This window comes from Halteromyces radiatus (assembly GCF_025201355.1).
Source record: "Halteromyces radiatus strain CBS 162.75 chromosome Unknown BX664scaffold_1, whole genome shotgun sequence".
NCBI classification, from domain to species: domain Eukaryota; kingdom Fungi; phylum Mucoromycota; class Mucoromycetes; order Mucorales; family Cunninghamellaceae; genus Halteromyces; species Halteromyces radiatus.
In genome coordinates, this window is record NW_026251687.1 from 329,666 (window position 1) to 352,905 (window position 23,240).

The 23,240-nt window shown below is 33.1% G+C and overlaps 9 protein-coding genes across 9 annotated transcripts; 3 read left to right on the forward strand and 6 right to left on the reverse strand.

The window, feature by feature from the left end:
- Positions 1–111: 111 nt before the first annotated feature.
- On the reverse strand, positions 112–3,184 carry BX664DRAFT_319058 (chitin synthase 1). The gene is made up of 9 exons (XM_051542869.1): positions 2,756–3,184; positions 2,374–2,676; positions 2,155–2,291; positions 1,933–2,083; positions 1,403–1,867; positions 1,134–1,300; positions 743–1,045; positions 517–685; positions 112–422 (listed from the first exon to the last, which is right to left on the reverse strand). The coding sequence occupies exons 1-9, from the start codon at positions 3,143–3,145 to the stop codon at positions 180–182; spliced, it is 2,328 nt and encodes a 775-aa protein (XP_051404150.1). The 5' UTR covers positions 3,146–3,184; the 3' UTR covers positions 112–179.
- A 115-nt stretch (positions 3,185–3,299) lies between these two features.
- Positions 3,300–6,124, reverse strand: BX664DRAFT_319060 (armadillo-type protein). Its single transcript, XM_051542870.1, has 10 exons — positions 6,030–6,124; positions 5,822–5,947; positions 5,606–5,737; positions 5,410–5,535; positions 4,876–5,331; positions 4,653–4,778; positions 4,140–4,559; positions 3,886–4,056; positions 3,587–3,787; positions 3,300–3,508 (listed from the first exon to the last, which is right to left on the reverse strand). The coding sequence occupies exons 1-10, from the start codon at positions 6,091–6,093 to the stop codon at positions 3,387–3,389; spliced, it is 1,944 nt and encodes a 647-aa protein (XP_051404151.1). The 5' UTR covers positions 6,094–6,124; the 3' UTR covers positions 3,300–3,386.
- Positions 6,125–7,519: 1,395 nt separating this feature from the next.
- On the reverse strand, positions 7,520–8,599 carry BX664DRAFT_367522 (uncharacterized protein; the record flags this gene model as incomplete). Its single annotated transcript, XM_051548573.1, has 1 exon — positions 7,520–8,599. The coding sequence occupies one exon, from the start codon at positions 8,597–8,599 to the stop codon at positions 7,520–7,522; it is 1,080 nt and encodes a 359-aa protein (XP_051404152.1).
- A 974-nt stretch (positions 8,600–9,573) lies between these two features.
- On the forward strand, positions 9,574–10,117 carry BX664DRAFT_255496 (CCAAT-binding transcription factor (CBF-B/NF-YA) subunit B-domain-containing protein; the record flags this gene model as incomplete). Its single annotated transcript, XM_051540416.1, has 2 exons — positions 9,574–9,838; positions 9,909–10,117. The coding sequence occupies 2 exons, from the start codon at positions 9,574–9,576 to the stop codon at positions 10,115–10,117; spliced, it is 474 nt and encodes a 157-aa protein (XP_051404153.1).
- Positions 10,118–10,562: 445 nt separating this feature from the next.
- Positions 10,563–12,554, forward strand: BX664DRAFT_319063 (uncharacterized protein). Its single transcript, XM_051542871.1, has 7 exons — positions 10,563–11,147; positions 11,200–11,436; positions 11,485–11,799; positions 11,869–12,015; positions 12,074–12,188; positions 12,247–12,315; positions 12,422–12,554. Exons 1-7 carry the CDS (start codon positions 10,684–10,686, stop codon positions 12,482–12,484), a joined length of 1,410 nt encoding a protein of 469 aa, XP_051404154.1. The 5' UTR covers positions 10,563–10,683; the 3' UTR covers positions 12,485–12,554.
- A 181-nt stretch (positions 12,555–12,735) lies between these two features.
- Positions 12,736–15,192, reverse strand: BX664DRAFT_376971 (acyltransferase ChoActase/COT/CPT; the record flags this gene model as incomplete). Its single annotated transcript, XM_051548746.1, has 8 exons — positions 12,736–13,162; positions 13,219–13,291; positions 13,361–13,751; positions 13,810–14,084; positions 14,146–14,248; positions 14,318–14,539; positions 14,619–15,059; positions 15,128–15,192. The coding sequence occupies 8 exons, from the start codon at positions 15,190–15,192 to the stop codon at positions 12,792–12,794; spliced, it is 1,941 nt and encodes a 646-aa protein (XP_051404155.1). The 3' UTR covers positions 12,736–12,791.
- Positions 15,193–15,630: 438 nt separating this feature from the next.
- Positions 15,631–16,646, reverse strand: BX664DRAFT_2717 (uncharacterized protein). The gene has a single exon (XM_051541161.1). It carries the CDS (start codon positions 16,251–16,253, stop codon positions 15,714–15,716), a length of 540 nt encoding a protein of 179 aa, XP_051404156.1. The 5' UTR covers positions 16,254–16,646; the 3' UTR covers positions 15,631–15,713.
- On the reverse strand, positions 16,311–17,034 carry BX664DRAFT_255353 (C2 domain-containing protein; the record flags this gene model as incomplete). Its single annotated transcript, XM_051540408.1, has 4 exons — positions 16,311–16,387; positions 16,459–16,591; positions 16,652–16,756; positions 16,984–17,034. 4 exons carry the CDS (start codon positions 17,032–17,034, stop codon positions 16,311–16,313), a joined length of 366 nt encoding a protein of 121 aa, XP_051404157.1.
- Positions 17,035–21,417: 4,383 nt separating this feature from the next.
- On the forward strand, positions 21,418–22,858 carry BX664DRAFT_319068 (uncharacterized protein). Its single transcript, XM_051542872.1, has one exon. It carries the CDS (start codon positions 21,476–21,478, stop codon positions 22,595–22,597), a length of 1,122 nt encoding a protein of 373 aa, XP_051404158.1. The 5' UTR covers positions 21,418–21,475; the 3' UTR covers positions 22,598–22,858.
- The last annotated feature ends 382 nt before the right edge of the window (positions 22,859–23,240 follow it).

The window sequence follows — 23,240 nt, forward strand, 5'->3', positions numbered from 1 at the left end:
TTTATATGACCCCGCTGACCACCAAAAATGGAATCGAAGGAATTATCTGATTGACGGGATATCCACTTACTAACGTGAAATGCGTCAAATATATATTATTAGTTTATTGAGTAAATAGAAAAAAAAAAGATGTATGTACAATGTAAAAGTATATCTAATCTAAAAAAAAAAAAGAAGCTCTATACTGAGGAGAAGACACGAATAATCAAATACAAAAAAGAACCAAAAAACCGGAATATATTCAATCCAGCATTGACCCATAATAATATCATCATATAAGTAGTACCTGTAGATGATTGGAATAAGGATGAGTAATCAGTTGAAGTAACTACCTCCACTAATACAACATTGCAAGTGATCCATAATAAAAGTAAATAGGTGCGAAATGACCGGTAATAATCCTCCATTGATCGACCATGGTTCTTTTGTATGTCAAAAAAAAAAGAAGGGAAAAAGAAGGATAGTTAAATAAAACAAGGATGGTACATGATTTACTCACTTTTTTTTTTTCTTTACCCTTTGTTTGATTGGGAGCCCAGACATAATATCATTTAGTGCTGCTTCATAGTCCAAATTAATGTCACCTTCATCGGCTGGTAATACAAGTTCCACTGTATGATCTGTTTCCGTCTTTTTGACCACACCAAGATCACTAGACATACCATTATCACCTTTTGTTCCCCAACTATATAAATACAAAAGCAGTTAGTTTTAATCAACATCTATATCTCGTATCACTTACCTAACATCATGAGTGTTACAAAACGAGTAGATCGTAAGTATATTTACATACAAAGGTAATAAAAGCAAATATTGGAAAAAGCTTGTGACCATAGGCATTGGATCAAAATAAAGAATACTTGCCACAAAATAAATACCATAGGTAACTATCAAAGATATCAACACATTCTTTTGTTGTTCCCCGAATCCAATTCCATTTGTCGTTTTGCCTAAACTTTGATAGATTTGCCATATAGTACCGAAGATCATATAAGCCATAATGATTGTAAATCCAAAGACACACATGTAGAATAACCCTCTTGCCCTATCACATAATCAACAATTCATGGAATCATTACAAAAAAAAAAAAAAATGATTAGTAATACACCTCATTTTCATATTTCTTATTTACCCTTGCGGTCGATTGCCAATGGATGAGATGAATAACACCGTGATTAAAAAGAGATAAAAGAATTGAAAGAAATCGAAAAACTTCAAACCCCAACCGTGACCAAAAGGGTCTATTGATGGATCAGCTAATCCTTTAGTAATAAAGTAAAACGAGATATAAAAGTTTCCCTAATAGAGGATCAAAAAAAAAAAAAAAAAGACATGAATATACCTAAAATATACATGTACAGCTCTGTTTCTTTTTTTTTTATTATGATTATTATTATTTACCATAGCCAACCAATTGAAAATAATATTGATGATGTTGTAAATAGCTTGTAATGAGAGTAAGAATATTCTTGACCAAGAATGCCGACTTTGACAAGGAATCAAATAAAAATGCCATAGACTATAAATTGCGGCAAAGAAACTCCCATTGACCCATCGTCGTCTTTGTGATAACAATTCATCCAGTCGATTGGGTACATCGGTTTCAGCAAAAGCTGTTTTGACATAATGTAGAAGCCAGCGTTGTTGTCGTTTCGCCACTAATTCAAAACAAAGAATACGATCTTCCGCCAAATACATGTTGCGTTCAAATAAACCAGGACCTTGGGTACAAAAATAACTTGCCAATGGACCACGTTGATTCATATCATTCTGAAGTGCTTGATATCGGTAAGCTGAAAATGCACCAGGTAATACTGAGATCATACCGAACACGCTTTCCATTGGTTTTTCCAAAATATTGGACATCTAACAAAAAACAAAAAGAAAGAAGAAATTGAATAAAGAGTAATCGCGTTAGTATTTCTACTTACTTTATATTCAAAGTTTTGAGCAGCTATCAACGGATGAAAAATTTGATGGTTCAGAGTACCAAGAGAAGCTCGAATTTCACCACACGCACCAGCAACATGAGCATAACGATCAAATACTTTCCATAGCTCATAAATGGACGTATAACCTGGTCTATACAAATTCATTCAAATAGTTTTTTGTTAGTTGTCTTCCAAGTTTTTTTTTTCTTTATTATTATTTACCTTGTTCCCACGTCGAGTAAAACACAAACATTAGGTTGAAGTACATTACCAAAAGCATTGAAACACCATCGATGAGAATCTATCTTCTTTTTATTCTTTTCCTTGATACATAACAAGATTTGTACTGGTACAATCCCCTATGATGTTATAATGAAGTAAGTATATGAAATAATAATAATAATAATAATAATAATAATTAGATTGGAAAAATATTATTACCTTATCAACCCCCTTGATATTCATGTCACCATCAATAGATATTTGTGTAGTATATTCATAAAGATGTGCTTGAACAGGTACTTGATCCACTTGATTCTTGGCCACACCAGGATGAAACACGCCTAAAGTAGACAAAATACTAATCACTCGAGGATGTATCACCTTTCTACCATCAGCTACAATCGTCACCACCACCTTTTTCCAAGCATCAGTACCCCACGTGGATGATTGTTTGAGATTACATAGATGTGAGATATTTTTCATCACTCCATATAATGTTCGTGCAAATAAGATATGATCTTCCTACAATCAAAAAAAAAAAAAAATAAAGATTTTTTTTTTTAGTATTATTATGTTTAGTATGATATACTGATAAACTTACATTGTACATGGTAATGACGATCATTAATTCCGTTTTCCGTTGATTCAATTGCTGTCGTAAAGTATATCCATTAGTAGCAAACTGATCAGCATCACAACATATCGCAGTATATCGCATAGTCCTGAATTCAGGCTCGGCTTGATATGGAATGGCCTCCAGTAATCGATCAGCTATTCTGCATTCAAGTACAAGGTGACCACGTCGTGTCAATTGGATCCTTCTAGTCACTTGTCGTCGTAGTGAAGGGTGAAGTAGGTCAGATTCTTCTTCCTTTTTGTCATTTTCTATTGTTGATGAAGTTGAATGATTGAATAAAAACTGAGAGAACCAGGAAGTCCAAGAGGTATCGTTATTATTGGTTTGACGAATAGGTTGTTCTCGCGTTGTCATATCAAATATGGTATGTTATGATAAAAAAGGCAAAAAAAAAAAAAAGAAATAAATATAATTCAAAATGTAGAATATTTCATTGTTTTTTTTTTTTTTGTAAAAGTACAAGGAGAAAGAAACTTTTTATTTTTCCAAAAAAAAAAAAAAAAAAAAAGTTCCTATAAACTAAGCTATTACCATTTTTGGAAGATGTTTTGCATTGAGAGAGGGCCATAAAAGGAACCAAATGAGATAAAGACGATTATTGGACTTGTTCCAAAACCAAATTGATTTTCTGTATAAAACGAACCAAAGTTGGATTGGATACGTAAGAAAGTGGTGAACATTGTTTTTTCAAGGTGTCATATACATCATTGTTGTTCACTAGTGGAATGACAAAAAGTAAGGATCAAGTAGTCAATATATCAATTCTTTTATTATTATTATTTTGATCCGACTTACCGGCAAGGGACACTTTGATGGCATTTTCCAATAGAATACAAGCATTGCATTGAATTTCAATAGGTAATTCTGTTTCACTAATATCATCCACTATCACAGCCAAGAAGGATCTTGTTTCTTCTTCTGAAGGAGCTACATTTTCTTTGTCTTCTTCATTTGGTTCCACAGGTATAGGGTGTGAGGCTGCAATTAAAGGCAAGGCTATCATCCAAAAAAAAAAAAAAAAAATATCAATCTGTCAATCATCATCTATAATTTAAAGTACATAGATCTATTTTTTTTTTTCATATCAAACTTACTATCTGCTAACATATCTTTGGATAAAGTTGAATCATGATCAGCTAACATCACCGTCAAAGCAATAATACCATCATTTTTCAAGACTGGAAATTTAGAAGTACGAATCAATTCAATAATAGCATTGAGAATTGGTTTTTGTAACAATCGTTGTCGTAAGTCATATTGATCAGCTATTATCCAAAAAAAAAAAAAAAAAAAAAAGATCAACTTTTAAATATTTTCCAAGCATATTATTTCCTATATGTTAACTTACGTTGAGACCATACTGATTTCACAAGTTGAGTAAACACACGAGTCGTTTCACTTTTGGCAGCGATATCGTCCACTCGATCCAGAAAAGCAATGAGATCATCCAAAATAGTCGGTTTGTCTTGTCCAGTGCCTTCCAAAAGTCGTTTTGTGTTTGAAAAATGGTTGGTACATAGTAACTTTAAAATGACAATGGCCAAGAACTGATTGCGTTTCACCATATCTTTGCTTGGGTCCAATAATGGCGCCACCAATTCGATCACACCAGCTTCACCAATAACAGTCCTATTACCAATGGGAACACATATATGTTTCAAACATCCTAAAATTGTGCATTGGAAGATGGCATTTTCTGTTTGTTTGTATAGGTTTACAAGTAAGGTTTCCAAATGATGTGTTTGAACCAAATCGAGGCAATTTCCATCTAACCATGAAAAGGAAATGTCAAATAAATAAATAACAAGAAAAAAGAACATAATGCTCATCTACTGGCTCATCATCTCCTCTTCCTTTTTACCTGTTCTTGCGAGATTGCCAATGATATTCACCGCTGTCATTTGAGGTAATTCTGAATTACTTGCTATCATATTCATGAGATTTGTCATAAAACTGGAATCTTGATAAATTTCCCCAATTAGCGCATCTATGTAAGAAGAAGAAAAGAAAAAGAAAAAAAAAAGATGATTAAAAAGAAAAAGTGTTTGTCAAATAAAATATAAAATAGACAGGAAAGTATTTACCTGGTGAAGTGGCATAAACTACAATCTTGCTGATGGCTTGCTTGAGATCCATGACTTTATCCAATTCTTCCTTATCTTCCTCATCCAAATCCAACTTGGTCTCTATAGTCAAATTGGTCTCTAAAAACGATATTAAATCAGGAATTGCACCACTGTTAAACACACGTATTTGTGCCTGATCATCATCCATGATCACTTGTAATATGATATCAGCCAAATGTCCACCATGTTCCAGATCCATATCAGGATCTGATTTCCATATGCGAGTAAGTAAAGTCAACATGTTGTCCAAATAAATGGGATTTGATGTAAAAGCCGCTCTTGCTGATTCCTGATCCATCAGATTATCCAGTGCCTTGAGGGCCATGGCTTGAGTGTTACCTAGATCCAAATTGCCAACAATATCACATAATGCCTGCACTCCTCCCTTTTCAATAATTGCCAACTTCATAGGTTCTAGTTCAAATAAATAGTGAAATTTAGTCTCAACAACGTGTTGTATATAATACATGAGATAAAAAAAAATCGACATACCGTAATCCATAGCAGTGTTTATGCAGAATCCACCTAGCATCATGTTCAACATGTTATCATTTCCACCAAATAGTGCCATCACTGTATCAATCACTCCAGAATCTAGCACGCGTTTACGATTTTCATCTAGTTTAGTAGTAAAAGTAATAAAAGTATATGAGAAGAAGAACCCTTTTTTTTTATTACTATATCTTACCACGATCAATAGAAAGATTGCCTAAAATACGTAGAGCTTGTATGTCAAATTCTATGGGATGAGGTATCTTTTTCAATAGGGCAGTAGTTGCTTCAATAATACCAGCTTCACCCAAAGGAATCCGTACCGAAGCTAATTCATCCAACAAAACGAATTAAAAATAAGTTTTAGATAATCGATCCTTATTATTCTCATTATTATTATTATTATTCTTACGGTTACGTGCGCAGTTTCCCAGAAACTTGGCCAGATCATGACAAAGAGTCCAAGCATCTTCCATATTCGAAAGTTGATACATAAGGTCAGTGATAGAATTGGCTATCTGAAGTACCTTGCTGTCATCTAATCAGGGCGTAGTTTCACAAAGAAAAGTGAGTCCGTCAATAAAGCTAAAAAGTAGAGTCATCCTTTTCTTTATTTCTACCTTCAATAATAATAATATCATTGACTTGCTGTTGCAAATCTTCTTTGGTAATACAGTTGACCATGATTTGATGTGGCAAGAATCAGAAAGAAAAGAAAAGAAAAAAGAAAGAACGAAAAATTCAACAGCGCAGACCTTTTTTTTTTTTAAAAAAAAAAAAAAAAATAAAAGGTTTCGGGCAAATGCTACCCAAAAGCCGTGGCACTTTGAAATGCGCTGTGTGCGGAACTCGTGCTACGATTATTTCCACTGCGATTATTTCTTTTTTTTTTTCTACTTTCTTTTTTTTTTTCTACTTTCTTTCTTTTTTCTTTTTTTTTTTTTCTTTTTTTTTTTTACTTTTTGACGCGACATTACAACTTTAAAGAAGACAGTCAAATCGGATTCTGTCATTCATGAATACTATAAACCAATGCGATATGTATTCAAGCGTGATAGGAAAGGTGATTATCAACAGGAGAAAACAGATATATGATCTGATTCCTTTAATTATTTAGGTACATATATACTGCCCTTCTTCTTCTTCTTCTTCTTGATCTATATGAATAGGTTTACAACTGGATCAATTGAATGGCTTACAGTAGAATCAATTGGATGATTTACAGCAGAATCAATTGGATGGTTTTACAACAGGATCAATCGGCTGGACTGGATGAATTGAACGGAGTTTATACATGTTATATTAGTTGTTCAAATAATTGGATGGACTAGAAATCAATGCTACAAAATTATCTTTTGATTGGGTTTTCCTTCTCATCTTTTGCTGCTATTGTGTTTTTTAATCATTAGTTATTATTGTCGGTGTTAGCTAGTATTTTTATAACGTAGGGGAATATCTTCTTCGTTTTTTTTTTTTTTTTATTTTTATTTTTTATTTTAATAAAGTCATATTCATTTTTATTCATTGTTTTTATTATCGTTTATCATCATCACCCTCCATGATTCATTCTATATACATAGAAATGCCATCCCATTTATCGCGGATATTACTTTATCGTACTTCATTCTCCATTGATTAGTATTTAGACTAGTATTGAATAACATCGGATGAAATGATATTTGAGATATGTTCGGACAATTTATATTCAAAAGATTTTATTAGAGAAAAATAAGAAATGGGAAAAGCAAAAAAGATAGGAATTATAAAAAAAAAACAAGTGGAATAATACTACTTTTTAAACAACATAACAAAAAAGAAATAACCGATTGACGTTAGATTATTATTATTCAATGATCTATAGAATATATACTTTTTATATATTTACCTGGATTTTTTTTTTCTGTTGTTCTTGATGGTTCTTGACAGAATTTAGTCATCATCTTCATCATCATCATCATCATCGTCGTCGTCATCATCATCGTCGTCATGATGCTTGCCCTTCTTCCAGTGATGATCCTTTTCATATACGACACGAGTGGCATAAGGGCTAATTAAAAAAAAAAAAAGGGAATGAGCCAGAAGAATTCATAGATGACGATCATTCAAAAACTTACATAGCAGTTTGTCGAACAGTTTCAGTATGAGTGGCGGTCTGAGTGACATAGACGCGTACTTCTTCATTTTCTTCCTTTTCTTCCTTTTCTTCCTTCTTTTCCTTCTTCTTTTCCTTCTTTTCCATCTTCCATTCCTTCATCATTTTTTTCTTTTCTTCCTTTTCCTTCTTGAGAGCTTCCTTCTTTTTCTTCTTCATTTCCTTTTCCTTTTCCTTTTGCTTCTTCTTGGCTTCCTTATATTCTTCCTTGAGTTCCTTCCAGTCTTTTTCTTCTTCTTCTTCTTCCTTATGCTTCTTGTCATGATCATAGTATTCATGATGGCCTACATCTTCAGCATGCTTGTAATCCTTGTATTCACGTTCATCCTCATCATCCTTCTTAGGATCCTTTTCATCATCTTCCTTCTTTTCTTTCTTTTCTTTCTTTTCCTTCTTTTCCTTCTTCTTCATATATTGTTTTTGCCATTCACCGCTACCGTATTCAATATCGGCTTGTTCAACAGGATTAGCATCAACTTCAGAGGCATCAATATCGACATCGACATCATTTTCTTGTTGTTCATCCTTGGCGAACATCAAGTTGGTACGTTGGATCAAACGGATGGCGGCACTTCCGACTTCATAAGGACCATGAGCCTTGATGGTGATGTTGTGTCTACCAGCTTCCAAATTAAAAGCACCTTTACTAAAGTGATCATCCAATAAAGCTTCTTGAGGAGTGGCAGCATAGGTTTCTACATCTTCATTGTAGGCAACTTGAGAAGAACTACCGAGAAGGTTACCGTTGTCATACACTTCAAACATATCTCCGTGATGCTTGAAATCAACCACTTGGAGACGAGTGGGTTCAGTCAATTCAAATTCAAAGTTTTCCTTGGCAAATGAATTGTTGGCATCCCATCGGAAAATGGCGAAATTTTCCATCAAATCTTGAGCCATCTTGTTACCAACAGTAACGGAGGCATCGACAGGGGCAACACCAGCAGGTGATTCATTAATTCCAGGGATAGGTTCGGATGGTGCTGCTGTCACCGTTTGTAAAACCAAAGCAATGGCAAAGGCAAGAGAGGTTTTCATTATTTTTTTTTGTTGTATATATAAAGAAATAACTGATTAAAAAAGAAAAAAGAAAAAAGAAGAGAAAAAAAAAACCGTGATGACATGACCATTAAATACACTTCCTTTTTATACCTTTTCATCATGTCAAAATATGTTGATAATATTCCTTTCAGGTTCAAATTGAAACGTAGAAATACTCATCACACTTTGAAAAACGATATTCTAAATCAAACTTGAAGAAGTAAAGTGCTGTAGGGGATTTTTATATGAGGATGAATTATGTATCTATGTAATCCCATTTCCTTTTTTGGTTCTCGGAGATGATACTTTGTGGGTTTTTGCCCATCACATAATTCTTTTGGCTCATGATCTATACCCATGGTCCCGGAGTATGAAATTCCTCATCTGTTTGTGTCTCCCAATGAAAAAGCAAGTCCACCCAACCAAAAAGAAAACTGGAAAAAAAACATTACCCTATCATCTTCTTTCCATTATTTTCTTTTACGACAAACTATTGGTTGGCCATTTTGCCCGTTTTCGAATAAAGCAACCAAATACTTTGTCTCCCCTTTACTTTTTTTTTTGACAGCTTATATTAAATCTACAAAACATCTTTTTTTTTTCTTTCTTTCTTTTTTTTTTTTTTCCAACGGTAAACTACATGATAACAAACAATCATTTTCATTTTATTTATCCTTTTTTTTTTCTCTTTGTTTATTATAGATATTAAATGAACAACTACCCAAGTACTGGTAGTATGGAACAAGCTCCATCCTCTATGGTAAATATACTTGTTTTATTGAACTTATTTGTAACCACTTTTTTTTTATATATATACTAGTCGGATAGCAATCGGTCACCTATTAGTTATGATCCTAATCGTCATCTCAACTATTCTCATTCTATGGTAAACAAACAAAGAAAAGAGTTTTTTTTTTATTTTATGAATGAACAAGATGATATTCACTCAACAAACAATCTAGTCTTCTAGTATGATTGCTGCTCCTCAAGTAGTAGATACTTCTTTATATCGTGGACCTAATGGTGAAATAGTGACTGGACCTACACCACCTCAACAAGAAGAGGAACCTTTATATGTCAACGCGAAACAATACCATCGGATCTTGAAACGACGCGCAGCACGATTCAAATTGGAAGAAATGAACAAGGCAGCTAAAGCAAGAAAACCTTATCTTCATGAAAGTCGACATCGACATGCTATGCGACGTCCAAGAGGTCCAGGTGGAAGATTCCTAAGTAAAGTATTTGATGAAACGATATAGGAGTTTGACTGATCTCTTTTTTTTTTTTTTTAATATAATAATAGCTGCCTCGGAAATCGCTGAATTGGAGAAAAATGGAAAATTGAATTTGGATGATGATGAAAGAAAACAAGAACAAAAAGAAGAACATCATACTTCTATGACTGTTCATTCTACAAACTCAAGTAATCATAGTACACCATCTGAAGAAATTCAATCTATCAAGGAGGACAATCATGGAAATCAAAATCATTTAGTCAATCTACAATCATAGTTTATAGTTATATTGGGATTATATACGTTTCCCCTAGTTTATTTTTCTTTTTGTTATTCTTATTCTTATTATTCTTTTTTTTATCAATCAACATCCATTCTCTCTCTCTTTTTTTTTTATTTTTTTTTTATCATATTTGTATTATATATTATAGTTATCTCTTTTTTTTTTTTCTGTCAGTGCAAACAAAAATAAAGCAGACATATATTCTGTCCAATAAAATACCATCCCTTGATATATTCATACTCAGTCTGCAACCTTTTTATCATCTCCTTTTTTTTTTTGGAGTTCTCACACTTTTTTTTTCTCTTTTTCTTTTAGTTTCTTGTCGATTATTTATATATATATATATATTATATATCTGTAGCCATTCATCTATTCATCATCATCATCATCATTAATATTATCGTCATCGGATAAACGTTTTTCTTCTTCTTTTGAACTTTTTTTTTTTTTTTTTGTGAATGACCACCACATGGTAGTGACTTGATTCTCATTATCATCCTGCGATTCATACTATACTATCGGTACTCGAATTCTATCATCATCATCATCAAGGCAACAAAATGGTTAATGATCGCGTGTTATTATGTATTGAAATTATCTATTTATTTATCATTCAACCATGGATATACCTGCAGCAACAACTTCATCAATGGTTACGACACCCTTTTTGGTCCACTGTAGTGTTTTTAGTACTCTTACCTCTTTTTATTATGGCAACCTTGATATCCACTCTACTTGGATTGTTTATCAATCACATGATACAACACAGGGCCACTTCCTCATCATCCACCGATTCCGATTCTTTCTTTCGGCTCTCTTCTCTTTCTTCCACTATTCCAAATTCCAAAAGAAAACAAACCATGGATTCTTCTTCTTCTTCTTCTTCTTCTTCTTCTTCTGCTTCTTCTTCTCCTCAAGATGATTTATCTTATTGGATTGAACGATGTTCTATTTGTTTTGATGCTCGATTAGATTTATGTTTGGATTATTGTCGTGATCAATTTTGTATTGATTGTTTTCAAAGGTAATGAATAGATAGAGATATAAAAATTATATATTCATTGATTGTTGTATAGATACGTTACAGAAGTAGTGACTTCCTCCTGGGGTTTATCGGTCAAGAAAATCAAATGTCCAGTATGTCAAATTCATATTCCTCAAAGTGAATGGAGTAAATATGTCCCTGATCAAATTGTTGAACTTTACAACAAATTCAATCGACCTTTTCGAAGTTTTACAAGATGTTGTCCTCGTTGTGAAACTGAAGTGGCTGCTTGTGAATATCCAAAAACTAAATCTATTTTTCATCATAGGTAATTTCGTTTTATTATTATTATTTTATCTTATATATTTATTTATAGGGATAATCATCGATCCAATCTAATTCATGAAATCATCATGGATCTTGTTTTATCATGCAAGCATCAAGATCATTCTCATACAGAAATGCACCAATTACTTAAAGTATATGAACTACACGAATGGAGGAATTCTACTTTATTAGCTCTTCATCAACGTACCATCACCACCTTGCTTTCCTTTGTGAACCATCATGATCCTTCCTTGGTCCCTAAAGTCTTCGCAGTTTCAAGGCAAATCTTATTATTGGAAATGAAAACGGATATCTTTAAGAAACTTCAATTCTCTCACATTTCATTCTTTCCTAATGTGGAATGGTAAGCGGTCCCAAAAAAAAAAAACCAAGAAAAATTTATCCATATATCCTTTTTTTTTTCAATGAGTAGTACCAAGTCGTCTTGTCGAGTCAAGTTTTGTTTACAATGCGGATATGAAGCTCATGATGATCGAACATGTGAAGAAAATATGCAACATCTGATTCAAGATAAAAAGTCAACCGACTTGGAATCGATCAGGTGGAAATTGGAACACAGGTAAAAAAATTTTTTTTTAAAGATTCACTTCATCTTACACTTTTATATATATATCTAGTAAACTATGTCCAAGTTGTTCTATATTGATTACAAGGGATGAAGGTTGTAATAAAGTGGATTGTTCTTTTTGTGGGTATTGTTTTTGTTGGGCTTGTCGATCATCATGGTCAGAGGTAAATCATAGAACTTGTGATGATGATTTAGGTAACATCTTTTTTTTTTCTTTCTTAGAAATGCGGATTTTATAGATGTGCTATTACAGGTTTGACGGAAAAACGAAGCAAGTCATCGGATATAAAGGTATTTTTCCCTTGCAAATCCTTCACAGAAATACTTATCGGTCTTTTTTTTTTTTTTTTTTTTTTTTTTTTTTTTTTTTTTTTTTTTTTTTTTTTTTTTTTTTTAGACGGAATTGGGAGTTCCTGATATGACCTTTATTCAAGCAAGATTTTCTCCTCATGTGAACTAGATTTTGTTTATAATCTAATTGTGTCTATTGCTATTTTTGGTATTTTTTTTTTTTTGTGTATTCCAATAAAGATATTCTTCTATTTTTTTTCTATGATACTCCTTTTTTTCTTTTTTTATTGGCCATTGTCTCTCTATAGTATTCAATGAAAAATGATAGACAATGATATTTAATAAAAAATATAGCTTGATGTTCTTGAGGATTTTCAAATTCATTCTTTATTGATTTCATCAAAAAAAAAAAAAAAAAAGGTTATCATCTAAATCAAAGGGGGGTAAATCTAAAACTATTGTAATCATTGTATCGTCTAAGATTCAGCCACTGTTTCTTCAGGTGAAGCAAGAATGTAGTCCGTAGCCACCTGTGCGAAATCGGTCATCACACCATGAATCGTCTTCCGGAAACTTGCCGAATCTGTTTCAGTTGCTTGACGACATGATGAGACGCTGAGACGTACCATTTCCTTGTCAATGGCATAATTGATTCCATAACCATCGGTTACCACTGGTCCAAACGCTCCCCATGCTTGAGTTCCTGGTGATGTGTTAGAGGTGGACAGTTTCCAATATTGTGATGCACGGTAAATAGGATCTCTAAATATACCTGCTTGTTCAGATTGTGCTTCTTCAGGAGTCATTTGATAATAAAGTCCAAACAGATGACGATCTACGCCTTGTCCTATCAAGAAAGAAAATGTGTTAGCATTTATCACCTATACCATAATCTCATATTACCATTGCTTGCTGCACGCATGTATTCACTATGACTAGCTATTGCTTTTTCCAAAGAGGCAAGTTTTTCAACCATCTGTAAGAGATAATAATAATAAAAAAAAAAGAATAAGTTAAGTGATGATGCGTATAATATGTAACTTACGGTAGTGTCCTTATCTTCCCAAGTTTTCGTAAATGCCACAGATTCTTCACTACAAGAACGCACTGTTTCTGTACGACCAGTTAAGAATTTACGAGTAGATGCTGATTCATAAGTAGGGCAAGGTTGACCATAATGACGATAGTAAGCCAATTGGAACACCATCTGCATCCAACTATCGGGACTGATCTTGGCTCGTTTCATAAAGTCTGATCCGTAATCTCTGTTATGTAACATGACACAATCCAAATCATCAATTGATTTCTTTGAATTGGCTTCAGCTGCTTGAAGAGCTTGCTTGATACTATCGCTATTGTTGTTATCAATGGACCATGTCAGATGACGAGGAGGTGCCAAATTCACAGATGATAATCCAGTATCTTGAATAGGTTCCCTGAGAAAGAAACAAACAGTAAGTATATATGAAAAAAAAAGAGAGAAGATTCATTTACTTTGATAAAACATCGTCAACTACACGAAGAGGAACCACCGCATCCACAGGAGAATGTTCACCATTGATACCAGCAGCTCCATTTGTTTCCACAATCACTTGCATACCTTTGTCAAACCAACGATTAAATGCATAACGACCATGAGACATGTTACGGTGTGCCTCATCCAATTCTTGAGAAGAACTATAATCATCCAAGCAGAGAGCAAACAAAGAAGTTTCAATATCTTTGAATATCTTTGCATTTTCAGGATTAGATTCCAAAGTTTGTCGAATCTATGGTTTTCCAAAAAAAAAGTGTAAGTTAACTTTTTTTATTTCATCTATATTATTTTACATTTGCCCAAGTATCACGTTGTTCTGATGTAAAGAGACCGATAGGTAATTGACGTTGTTCGACTGGAGTTGCATCCACTTGATTCACCACTTGCTGCAATTGCCTTTATAATGTGAGAAATACAAGTCAGTTCAATACATAAAATGCAATTTGTACACATGATCTACTTTACTTTTCAATCCCTTGTACAGATACAGATTCACCATGTTGTCCAATGACATCCACCGAGAAGATTTGATCCTTATAAATGACTGTGATATGTTTTGCAGTAGCAGGATACTGAGATACTACTCTATCTCTAGGCATGGCAGCAATTCGAGTTGTACTAAATACGCCTTTTAATTGATGCATACAGAAAGGACCAGATCGAGATACATCAGGAGGAATTTGTTCACTATCATTCAAAAAGAAGTAAAAAAAAAAAAAAAAAAAGTAAGTACCTCCTTTTTCTATAACCATCATTTGTAGTTTACTTATTCAAACGGTTAGAATAATCCACCAAACCAACAACAAAGCCAGCAGCACGGTTCAATTGGAAAAGGGTAGCAACACCTTGAGAAGAAGGTTCAACCAAACCTAAGGGAGAGTTTTTGACTTGCATCCACCAATTGACATTGATCATCGTAGGCGCTCTATATTCAAGATAACCTTTGTTCAGCCATAATTGGTCCAACCATGAATACCCCTTCTTTGTTTCTTGTTCATCTAGACGCAATAGTCTTTGTTGTAATTCTTTGCCGAGATCCCCCTGAATAAATTGATCCACTTTGGCACAGGCATGTTGGTAATCAGTGGCGCTAAGAAGAGGTATTAAACTTTTCTTGTAACGTTGCCCTGTGGCTTCTAGTTCTGGAATAGGTAGTTTGGGAAGAATGGCCTGATTGGAGAACGTCTTGGCTGAATAACTTCGTCGACTAGAATAAAGAGTGAAGTTAAATAACTATTGGTTTTGACATTCGATTTTTTTTTTCATGTTGTTTACCTTGGTATAAAACTTTTGGACTTGACTAGTTGTCTCGTGACAAAGGTAACCTGGGAGGAAAGCATCTTGTAAAAAAAAAAAGGAAAAAAGAAGAAAAGAAGTGTGAGAAATGAAAAAGTATTGGTTTTTATCAGCAAGATTCGCGATTTCATGTGATTAAAAAACTCTTAAGGGGATTTGTCTCTCCGCTCTAGTTGCCATAATTGACATGCATATAAGATCTAAAGGATAATACAATGATATTCAAAAACTTGAAAAGTTGAACGCTTGTCAAAATAAAAAGTTAAGGAAACTATACATAGTACAACAGATCTGTCAAAATCCAACAATGTTTTTTTTTTTTTTGAGTAACAAAGACACACGCATTTTGATTTGAATATGAAAAGCACATGAAAATGGATTCTTTCTATTTATTTCCATTTTTTTTTTCTTTTACAGTAATTGATCCAAGCATAGACATATAAATAATAATCCAGACATATATTTATTCAAATTCACATAGTACACAGAATCATATATTAACTAAAGACTAAGACTAAAAAGTAAGACTAGATATGCAAAAGAAATACTAAACAATGAATGACGTCTAATAAGGTGGATAACCAGGCTGTCGAGGTGGTTGTTGAGGATACGGTGGTCTTGATGGGTATGATTGTGTATGTTGAAAATGAGGTGGAGGTGGTTGATGTGGGCGAGGAGCTGGAAATGATTGTGGACGTTGTGATGAAGGAGGATAAGGATGTGGTTGAGAAGGAGGATTCCCGTTGTAAATATGTTGCTGAGGATGTTGAGGAGGATAAGCCGGCCTTGGTGGATATGCGTTTGCTGGTAGAGGAGTTGATTGAGGAGGATGACTATAAGGTACTGTCCTCATTGGAGGTTGACCGGCTGGTAAAGATGTGTAATGATGACCATGTTGAGAGACAGGAGTAGGAGGAAGAGGTCTAGGCGAAGGATGATGATGATGATGTGTTGATGAAGTACGTACATGTAATGGTTGTGCAGCAACATAAGGTCGAGGATGAGGCATGGGTTGTCCTGGATATCCTATTGGGGGTTGAGGTGCTGTTATTGGTGGAGGAGGACGATTCACATATTGTCTAATAGGAGGAGGTTGCTTATGCATTTGTACAGGACCCTTAAAAAAAAGATAAGCAACGGTGATTCAATACTATCTTTTACTTCAACTTACTGCATAAAATGTCAATTCCAAATATATCTTTCCTGCTCGTTTGCCATTCAATACTAATGGAAAAAACCCTATCAATAAATAAAAGGAGTCATCCAATATAAGTCAGTCCACATGATGCATTAACAAGTTCTTTCTTTACCATCATGTTCTCCCTTTCGAAGTACTTCATGAAGATCCACGTGGCCCTCTGATATAAGATTTTCCTGACTTGCTTGTCTGTTGAATACTTGAATAAAGAGTCGTGTCACGCCCGCAGGCATGGGTAAATTAATCTAATATAATGATTAATCTATGTTAATATTCCTTAAAAATATTAGTCCTTATTAGTATACCTGATCATCCCATATTGGATTTTGTCCACCACGTTGATCCGTTTTCGTTTTCTTTGCCACTGAACCGAGTTTGAATATGCAAAAAGGATCCTGTTGTCCGTTGCCCTATGATAAAAATAATAGTAATAAAATAGAAAAAAAAAAGATGAATCATTCTGTTCAAAAAGAGTAAGAAGATTTATGTTTATATTCTTTCTAGTTTTTCCTTACCGTACGATCAGGTAAGTTTTCCTATTATGCAAGTCAAAAAAAATAAAGTGATAGGCATAAGTATAAACCTTGATCATAAATAAAGGATAGAATGAGAAGAAGAAAAAAATAACGTTACTTACAGCTTTTAAAGCAATGACCACCAGTTCCCCAATGTTAACAGGTTGAGCCATACAGATAAATAATATATGAGTACCGAACTATAAAAAAGGAAGAAAGAAAAAGAGAGAGAGAGAGAAAAAAAAAAGGAAAGAGAAAAAGGTAAATAACAACAACAACAACAACAAAAAAAAGAAGACGAAGAAAAGCTTGAAGCTGCGTTTAAATTCGGATTACCGGCGAAGAGACCTTTTACAATGAAACTTTTGTTGTGTGCTAACATATCTTGATTTTATTGAATGAACAAGAAGTATGCTAAGCCAAGTTGAAAATAGTTTCTATATATGTATATAAAAAAAGAAAAAAAAAAGATGAAAAATAAAAAAAAATTGAATTTGGGTAGATATATGAAATATGTGTACCTTGTCCCACATTGTAAACATCAACAAAGAGTAAGTAACCCCGAGGTAAGCCCAGAGTCCAATCAAAAATTAAAAGATATTTCTTTTTCTTTTCTTTTGTAAACATGAACGACAATTGTCTTTATTATAAAGGATCAAATAATTACGATTAAATTCAATAATAAATAAATAAATAATAATAATACTAATAATATAATTCATGATAATTCAATGTATTCTAATCAATTGGAAAAGTATGTTGATCAATAGGGTCAAATGTCAACATCTGTTTCAAAACATCCAATCAAACGATTTATCCAAAGTATTCCCAGGCCAAGAATATAAGTAGACTTGGCATCTATTAAAAAAATAAAGGAATGATTAGGTCAAATACGTTTTCTATCTTTATAGATTACCAAATATAATCCGTCTGTCTAGTTCATTCTTCGAATGATTGGATCATCAATGATGATTACATTCTAGTTCTTGTGATTTGTCACAGTTCCTTTTTTTTTTTTTTGTCGAGTTGTATTGATATGATATACTACATATTCCAAGAAAAAAAAATCATCATGATTTAGACTAGATCTATGAGAGACAAGAAGAGAAGACAACCGAAAACCAGAAGGACAAAAGAAAAAAAAAGATACCTTTTATCATGCTTTTCTTATCCAGTCGACCTTATCGTATTACCCGTCCAGTTTGAGCTAACTATTGTATATTCAGCCATAGGGGATACCTAGCCACTTGTTGTTCATATAATAAAAAAAAATAAGCTAAGGTTAATGTATAATAAAAAGAATGAAAAAGAAGAAGCCAAGAAAGTGAAAAATAAAAGGGGGAAGAAACTATACAAAAAACGGGGCAACTTACTTTAGAGACAATGTATAAAATAGATTAGTCATTCCTGAGTGAGTGAATGAGAAAAAGTATTTGTATAAATGTATATAATATGCAAAAGAGAGAGACTATCCACACTCATAGCTCAATTTTTTTTTCTTTTTTTCGCATTCTACAGCCAAAAATTTCCAACTCCTCAGCCAAACTTTAGCTGTAAAAAATAATTTCCAGGGTATCATCAGGCAATTTTTGGAAAAATCATTGACATTTTTTTTTCTTTTTTTTTTTTTTTTTTTTTTTTGTGTCTATTGCGCACTAGATGATATTAGACTATTTTGGAAAGGAATCAAACAGTGGCAGTTTTATTGGGTGATGGTTATTATTGGATGAGGATATTAACCATTATTTTTTAATTTACTCTATAAATTGGAAGGTAAGATACAGATTATTATTAATATAAGTGAAAGAGAATATCTTCATGTATGTTTGTTCCAAATTTGGTGCAATGATGGTTACTTTTGAATGAATTACAAAAATATAAAGAAGGACTTGTCTACCACATGTGATGTTACAGCATAAAAAAGATTACGCATCGAATTTCTCTCTATGGAGCAAGCTGACCAATGAAAAGCTATTAATCTGCTGTTAGTCTACTTTTATGAAGGAATCCAATGATGATAATATTATTAGATAATGTTCAATATTGGGTGAGATATGATGATATTGATACTTCTTTTTTTTTTTTTTTTTTTTGCTCTATAGATTAGGATGTATGTGATGATGGATGGTGATCGTTGTTCCTAGCGTGTTTTCTTATTGTAGGAAACATGTGATTTTGACCGATGAAACTAACCAATTCTAGATAGTAACCATTTTTATTACTATTCGAGAAAATGAAGGGAGGGCAGGGTTGCTTGGTCATTTTCATACAAGTTTCAATAGTACCACCATGAAAAAGATGATTTAAAAAAGGAATCATCTATGATTCGCTGTGTGTTGAAAAAAAAAAATGGATGGATTTTTATTTTCGATGCCGAAAACTTTATATAACAAATTTTGATTTTCCAATATAGGAAGAGAGAAGTTTGTGGGACATCATCATCCTCTCTCTTTTTTTTTTCCCTTTTTCTTTTCTTTTTTTTTTTAATTATTAATATACAAGAAGAATAAAAAAAAATCATTATAACAAAGTTGATTATTAGGTTTATCTGTGTAGCATAAAATCTTTATGACATGCTTAACGATCCATCCTTCTATTTTTTTTTCCTGAGTTATTTTGACAGCAATAGACTTTAAAAACCGCAAGCGCGGAATGTACGCTAATCATCTCTTTGATCTTCAGGTTCAAGGTTTTACATTTTCATAAGCCGTCTGCCATTTCTATTTTCGGTTGGATTGGGTCATATGCTTTTTTTTTTTTTTTTTTTTTTTTTGATGATGATCATAGTTCTCTTCCGATCAACCTTTGAATTCTCTAGGGTTTTTTTTGGTGGTCTATCGGAATGACCACTAAGTATCTCTTTTTTAAAACAATGAGGATGGTTACACCGGCAGAACAGGTTTCAATAAAAAGATGAAGTGACGCGTTGTTACGATTACTATTTGCTTTATTTGGTTTTCAAACACCCAAGTCTGTTTTTTTTTTTTTTTTTTTTGATCTAGGAAAAGAACAATAATAACAAGATCAAAGTAGATAGGAAAGATATTTCATAAAAGTAATCTCCTTTTTTTCCCCCATATGATTACAATCTCATATTATCTTTGATCATCACGAGATTTTACTTCAATCAGCTTTTTGGAAAGAGAGTGGGAGAGAATGATTATCTTGGTGCAGAATCTGTTCATTTTAGGAAATCAAACAATTGTAGGATCAGGTGAAAAATGAATCAAACTTGGCGATGATGGCGATGATAATGATGATGATGATGATTCCTATAATGATAATGATAATGATAATGAATGATGATAATGAATGATGAATGATGTGATGATGATGATACTTTTTTTTCTTTTTTTATACTTGAATGGATGATGTATGATGATGGGATGATTTTTTTTTTTTGCACTTGAATGGATGATGGATAATGGATGATGACTTCATAATGATGATAATGATGATAGTGATGATGATGATTGAAGGATGGTGATACTGAAGAGGACGGAATGGTTTACATAATGAAATAGAATTAGAGTTGTAAGCAACTATAGATCCTACTTGATCACTATTCTTTATAGATTATACTCTCCCGCAAGTGCCGTCAGTGTCACTTTCACAATCCAAAGTTGAAGCATCATCCAGCGTGTAACAATCATTCATAATGTGAATATGGATGACTGAACAAAAAAAGTGGGAACCAGGAAAGGAGGGGTGTTTGCGGGATAAAGGCAATACAATCAGTTTAGCGGGGAAATCATTTATAGGCTGATCAATTACTATTCTTGGCATTTGGTGAAATAATAAGGGAGGCGTATTGTTTAAAGTTCCAAGTTTTCTGATTAGGTAGGAGGGGAGATCATTTTGGACAAAAGTTCTCTTTTTATATATTCACACGGATACTTTTTTTTTTTTGTGATGCAATGAAAAAAAAAGTATGGCGCAGATATCAAGTGTAATCCAGTGCCAATTCTTTCATCCAGTAAAAAATGTATTAGGCATGTTAGTGAAAATTGAGTCGCATGATAAAAGTTGCTTCATTTTGGATCGATAAAAAAAAAAATTACATGGGTATAGTTATTTTATTTTACTTATTTTTAATTGGCTGATTCTTAGTTTAGTCTTAGTACATTTCTTTATTTTCAGCGATCAATGCTTTCCTGGAAACAAGGATTTCTCAAAGTATGACTGACTCTTAATAAAAGTGATGAAAATAGAATATGAATATGAATAGTTTATTGTTGTTACATTTCCAAGAATTAAAGTTCTCTCCTCCATGTATTATCCAAATATGGCTGTACAAGAGTAAAAAAAAAAAAAAAAAAAAAAAAAAAAAAAAAAAAAAAAAAGAAACTGGATTGTAACTTTAAGTGGAGGTGGGAAAGATTCATCCAACTTTTCCGTTTGAGGATCCATGACCTGTTTCTTTCCCGATCATGTAATTCTTATAGGCAGTGTTTCATTTTCCGTCTGTGCCTGAAATATAAAAAAAAAAAAATACATCAGCCAGTTCAAATTTCCTTTTTCTTTTCTTCCCCTTCACCTTTTTTTTCTTTTTTTTTTTTTTTTTTTTTACATATATAGATATATATATATATAAATTCATATTTTAACATAATAATGCCTAGTGTGGCTGAAGCTCAACGACGACAAGCATCTATAATGAATTCATCCATTGGCATCTCACCTTTGTCAATGGGGTTTCCTGTGGACGTAGAAACAACAGAACGACGACGTCAACGTAAACAACAAGAAGAACAAAAGAAACGAATATCTCCTGACGATGTCTCATCTTATCGACCTTCATCAACTGGAATTCATAGTCATATTATTTGGCAACATGCAACAATGAAAGGTTATTTGACTAAACACATTCCACCGGTGTTTTCTTTTACCAAAAATAAGAAACGACGTTATGTGATATTGGCGGATCGCTTTTTATATTGTTTCAAGACCGACGTACCCACGAACAAGTACCGTGAATTCATGGAATTGGGACCCGATACGCAAGCTTTTGTTACCGATCATCTATCTGGGGTACTTTACTGTATTGAAATCCGAAAACCTGGCATCGACGCAACATCTTGGTTTTTACAAGCAGAGGATGCAGATGGAATGAAAATATGGTTGGAAAGATTGAAAAAGACGATTCAATATTTGGCAGACAACAAAGATGACAAGGGACCTATCACCAAAGAAAAATTACATTTTGTACATTCACCCGAAGATCTATTCTTTCTCAATGGTGGTATTTATCATCCTCATGCTAACGATTCCAACAGTCTTCATGGCACCAGTTCATCAGGCGATAGTAGTAGCATCAACATGACACCAAGATCAAGTCAACATGAAATCGATACTTCAACTTGGCGACATAGTGGTTCCACCAACTGGACTGATCCTCATTCTCCTTCAACAACAAGTGGTAGCAACTATGCCTGTAGTCCTCCAATGTCTCCCTCTACTGCAACAATGAACGGTAGTTTTTCTTCCTCTTCTGTATCTACACCCACTTCATTTAATCAATACCAACAACTTCATCACATCAACACTTGTAATACCAACGGCGGAAGGATACAACGAAACGACAGTATGCGTTCAAGTTTATCTCAAGAAGATTATCATCATACATCAAGAATCAACTCTTTAAGGTCTCTTCCTTCTCCTCGTCTACCAGATTCATTGCCTCCTGCTTTACCACCACCCACTAGTTCTTTACCCCCACCGCCTACCCATATATAGTTTTCTTGTTCTTTTATGTCCTAGTTCCATTTTGTACAATTCCTTAATTTGATTTTTTTTATATACATATAAGCCTGCTTATCTAACACTCCTTCCCATCCTTTTGTATTCATTCTGTTTTATTCAATAAAAAATATATTTGTATTATACCATCTTTATTCAATTGCTTTTTTTTTTTTTTATTTTTATAAAACCATAGTATTTAATATCTATCTATACATTCTATAGGTTCTATTTCAAAGGTCGATTCCCGCAACCAATCAAATTGTTGTCCCTGACCAATCATCAACTGTATGTACTGTATCACATGCTGTCCGGTGAGAGTTTTGTAGTTACACAAAGTGTGGTCATCCAGTATTCTTTGTTGAAAAAAACGTGGAGAAGCCATCATCATATCGGGTGTCACATTCATTGGTATCATCTTTTTGAGATTCTTCGACCCCTAACTTATAATTCAAATATCAAATATTCAAATAAAAAAGAATGTGTAGGATACAAATAGTATACCTATATGGGAAAAAATGAAAATAAAAAAGAAGGTGAGTACAATCTATAAAGTAGAATGGGAGTTCTACTAATTTTTTTTTTTTTTTGGCTGAGCCTTGCCTATCTTACATTGATCAACTAATGACGATTACTTGTG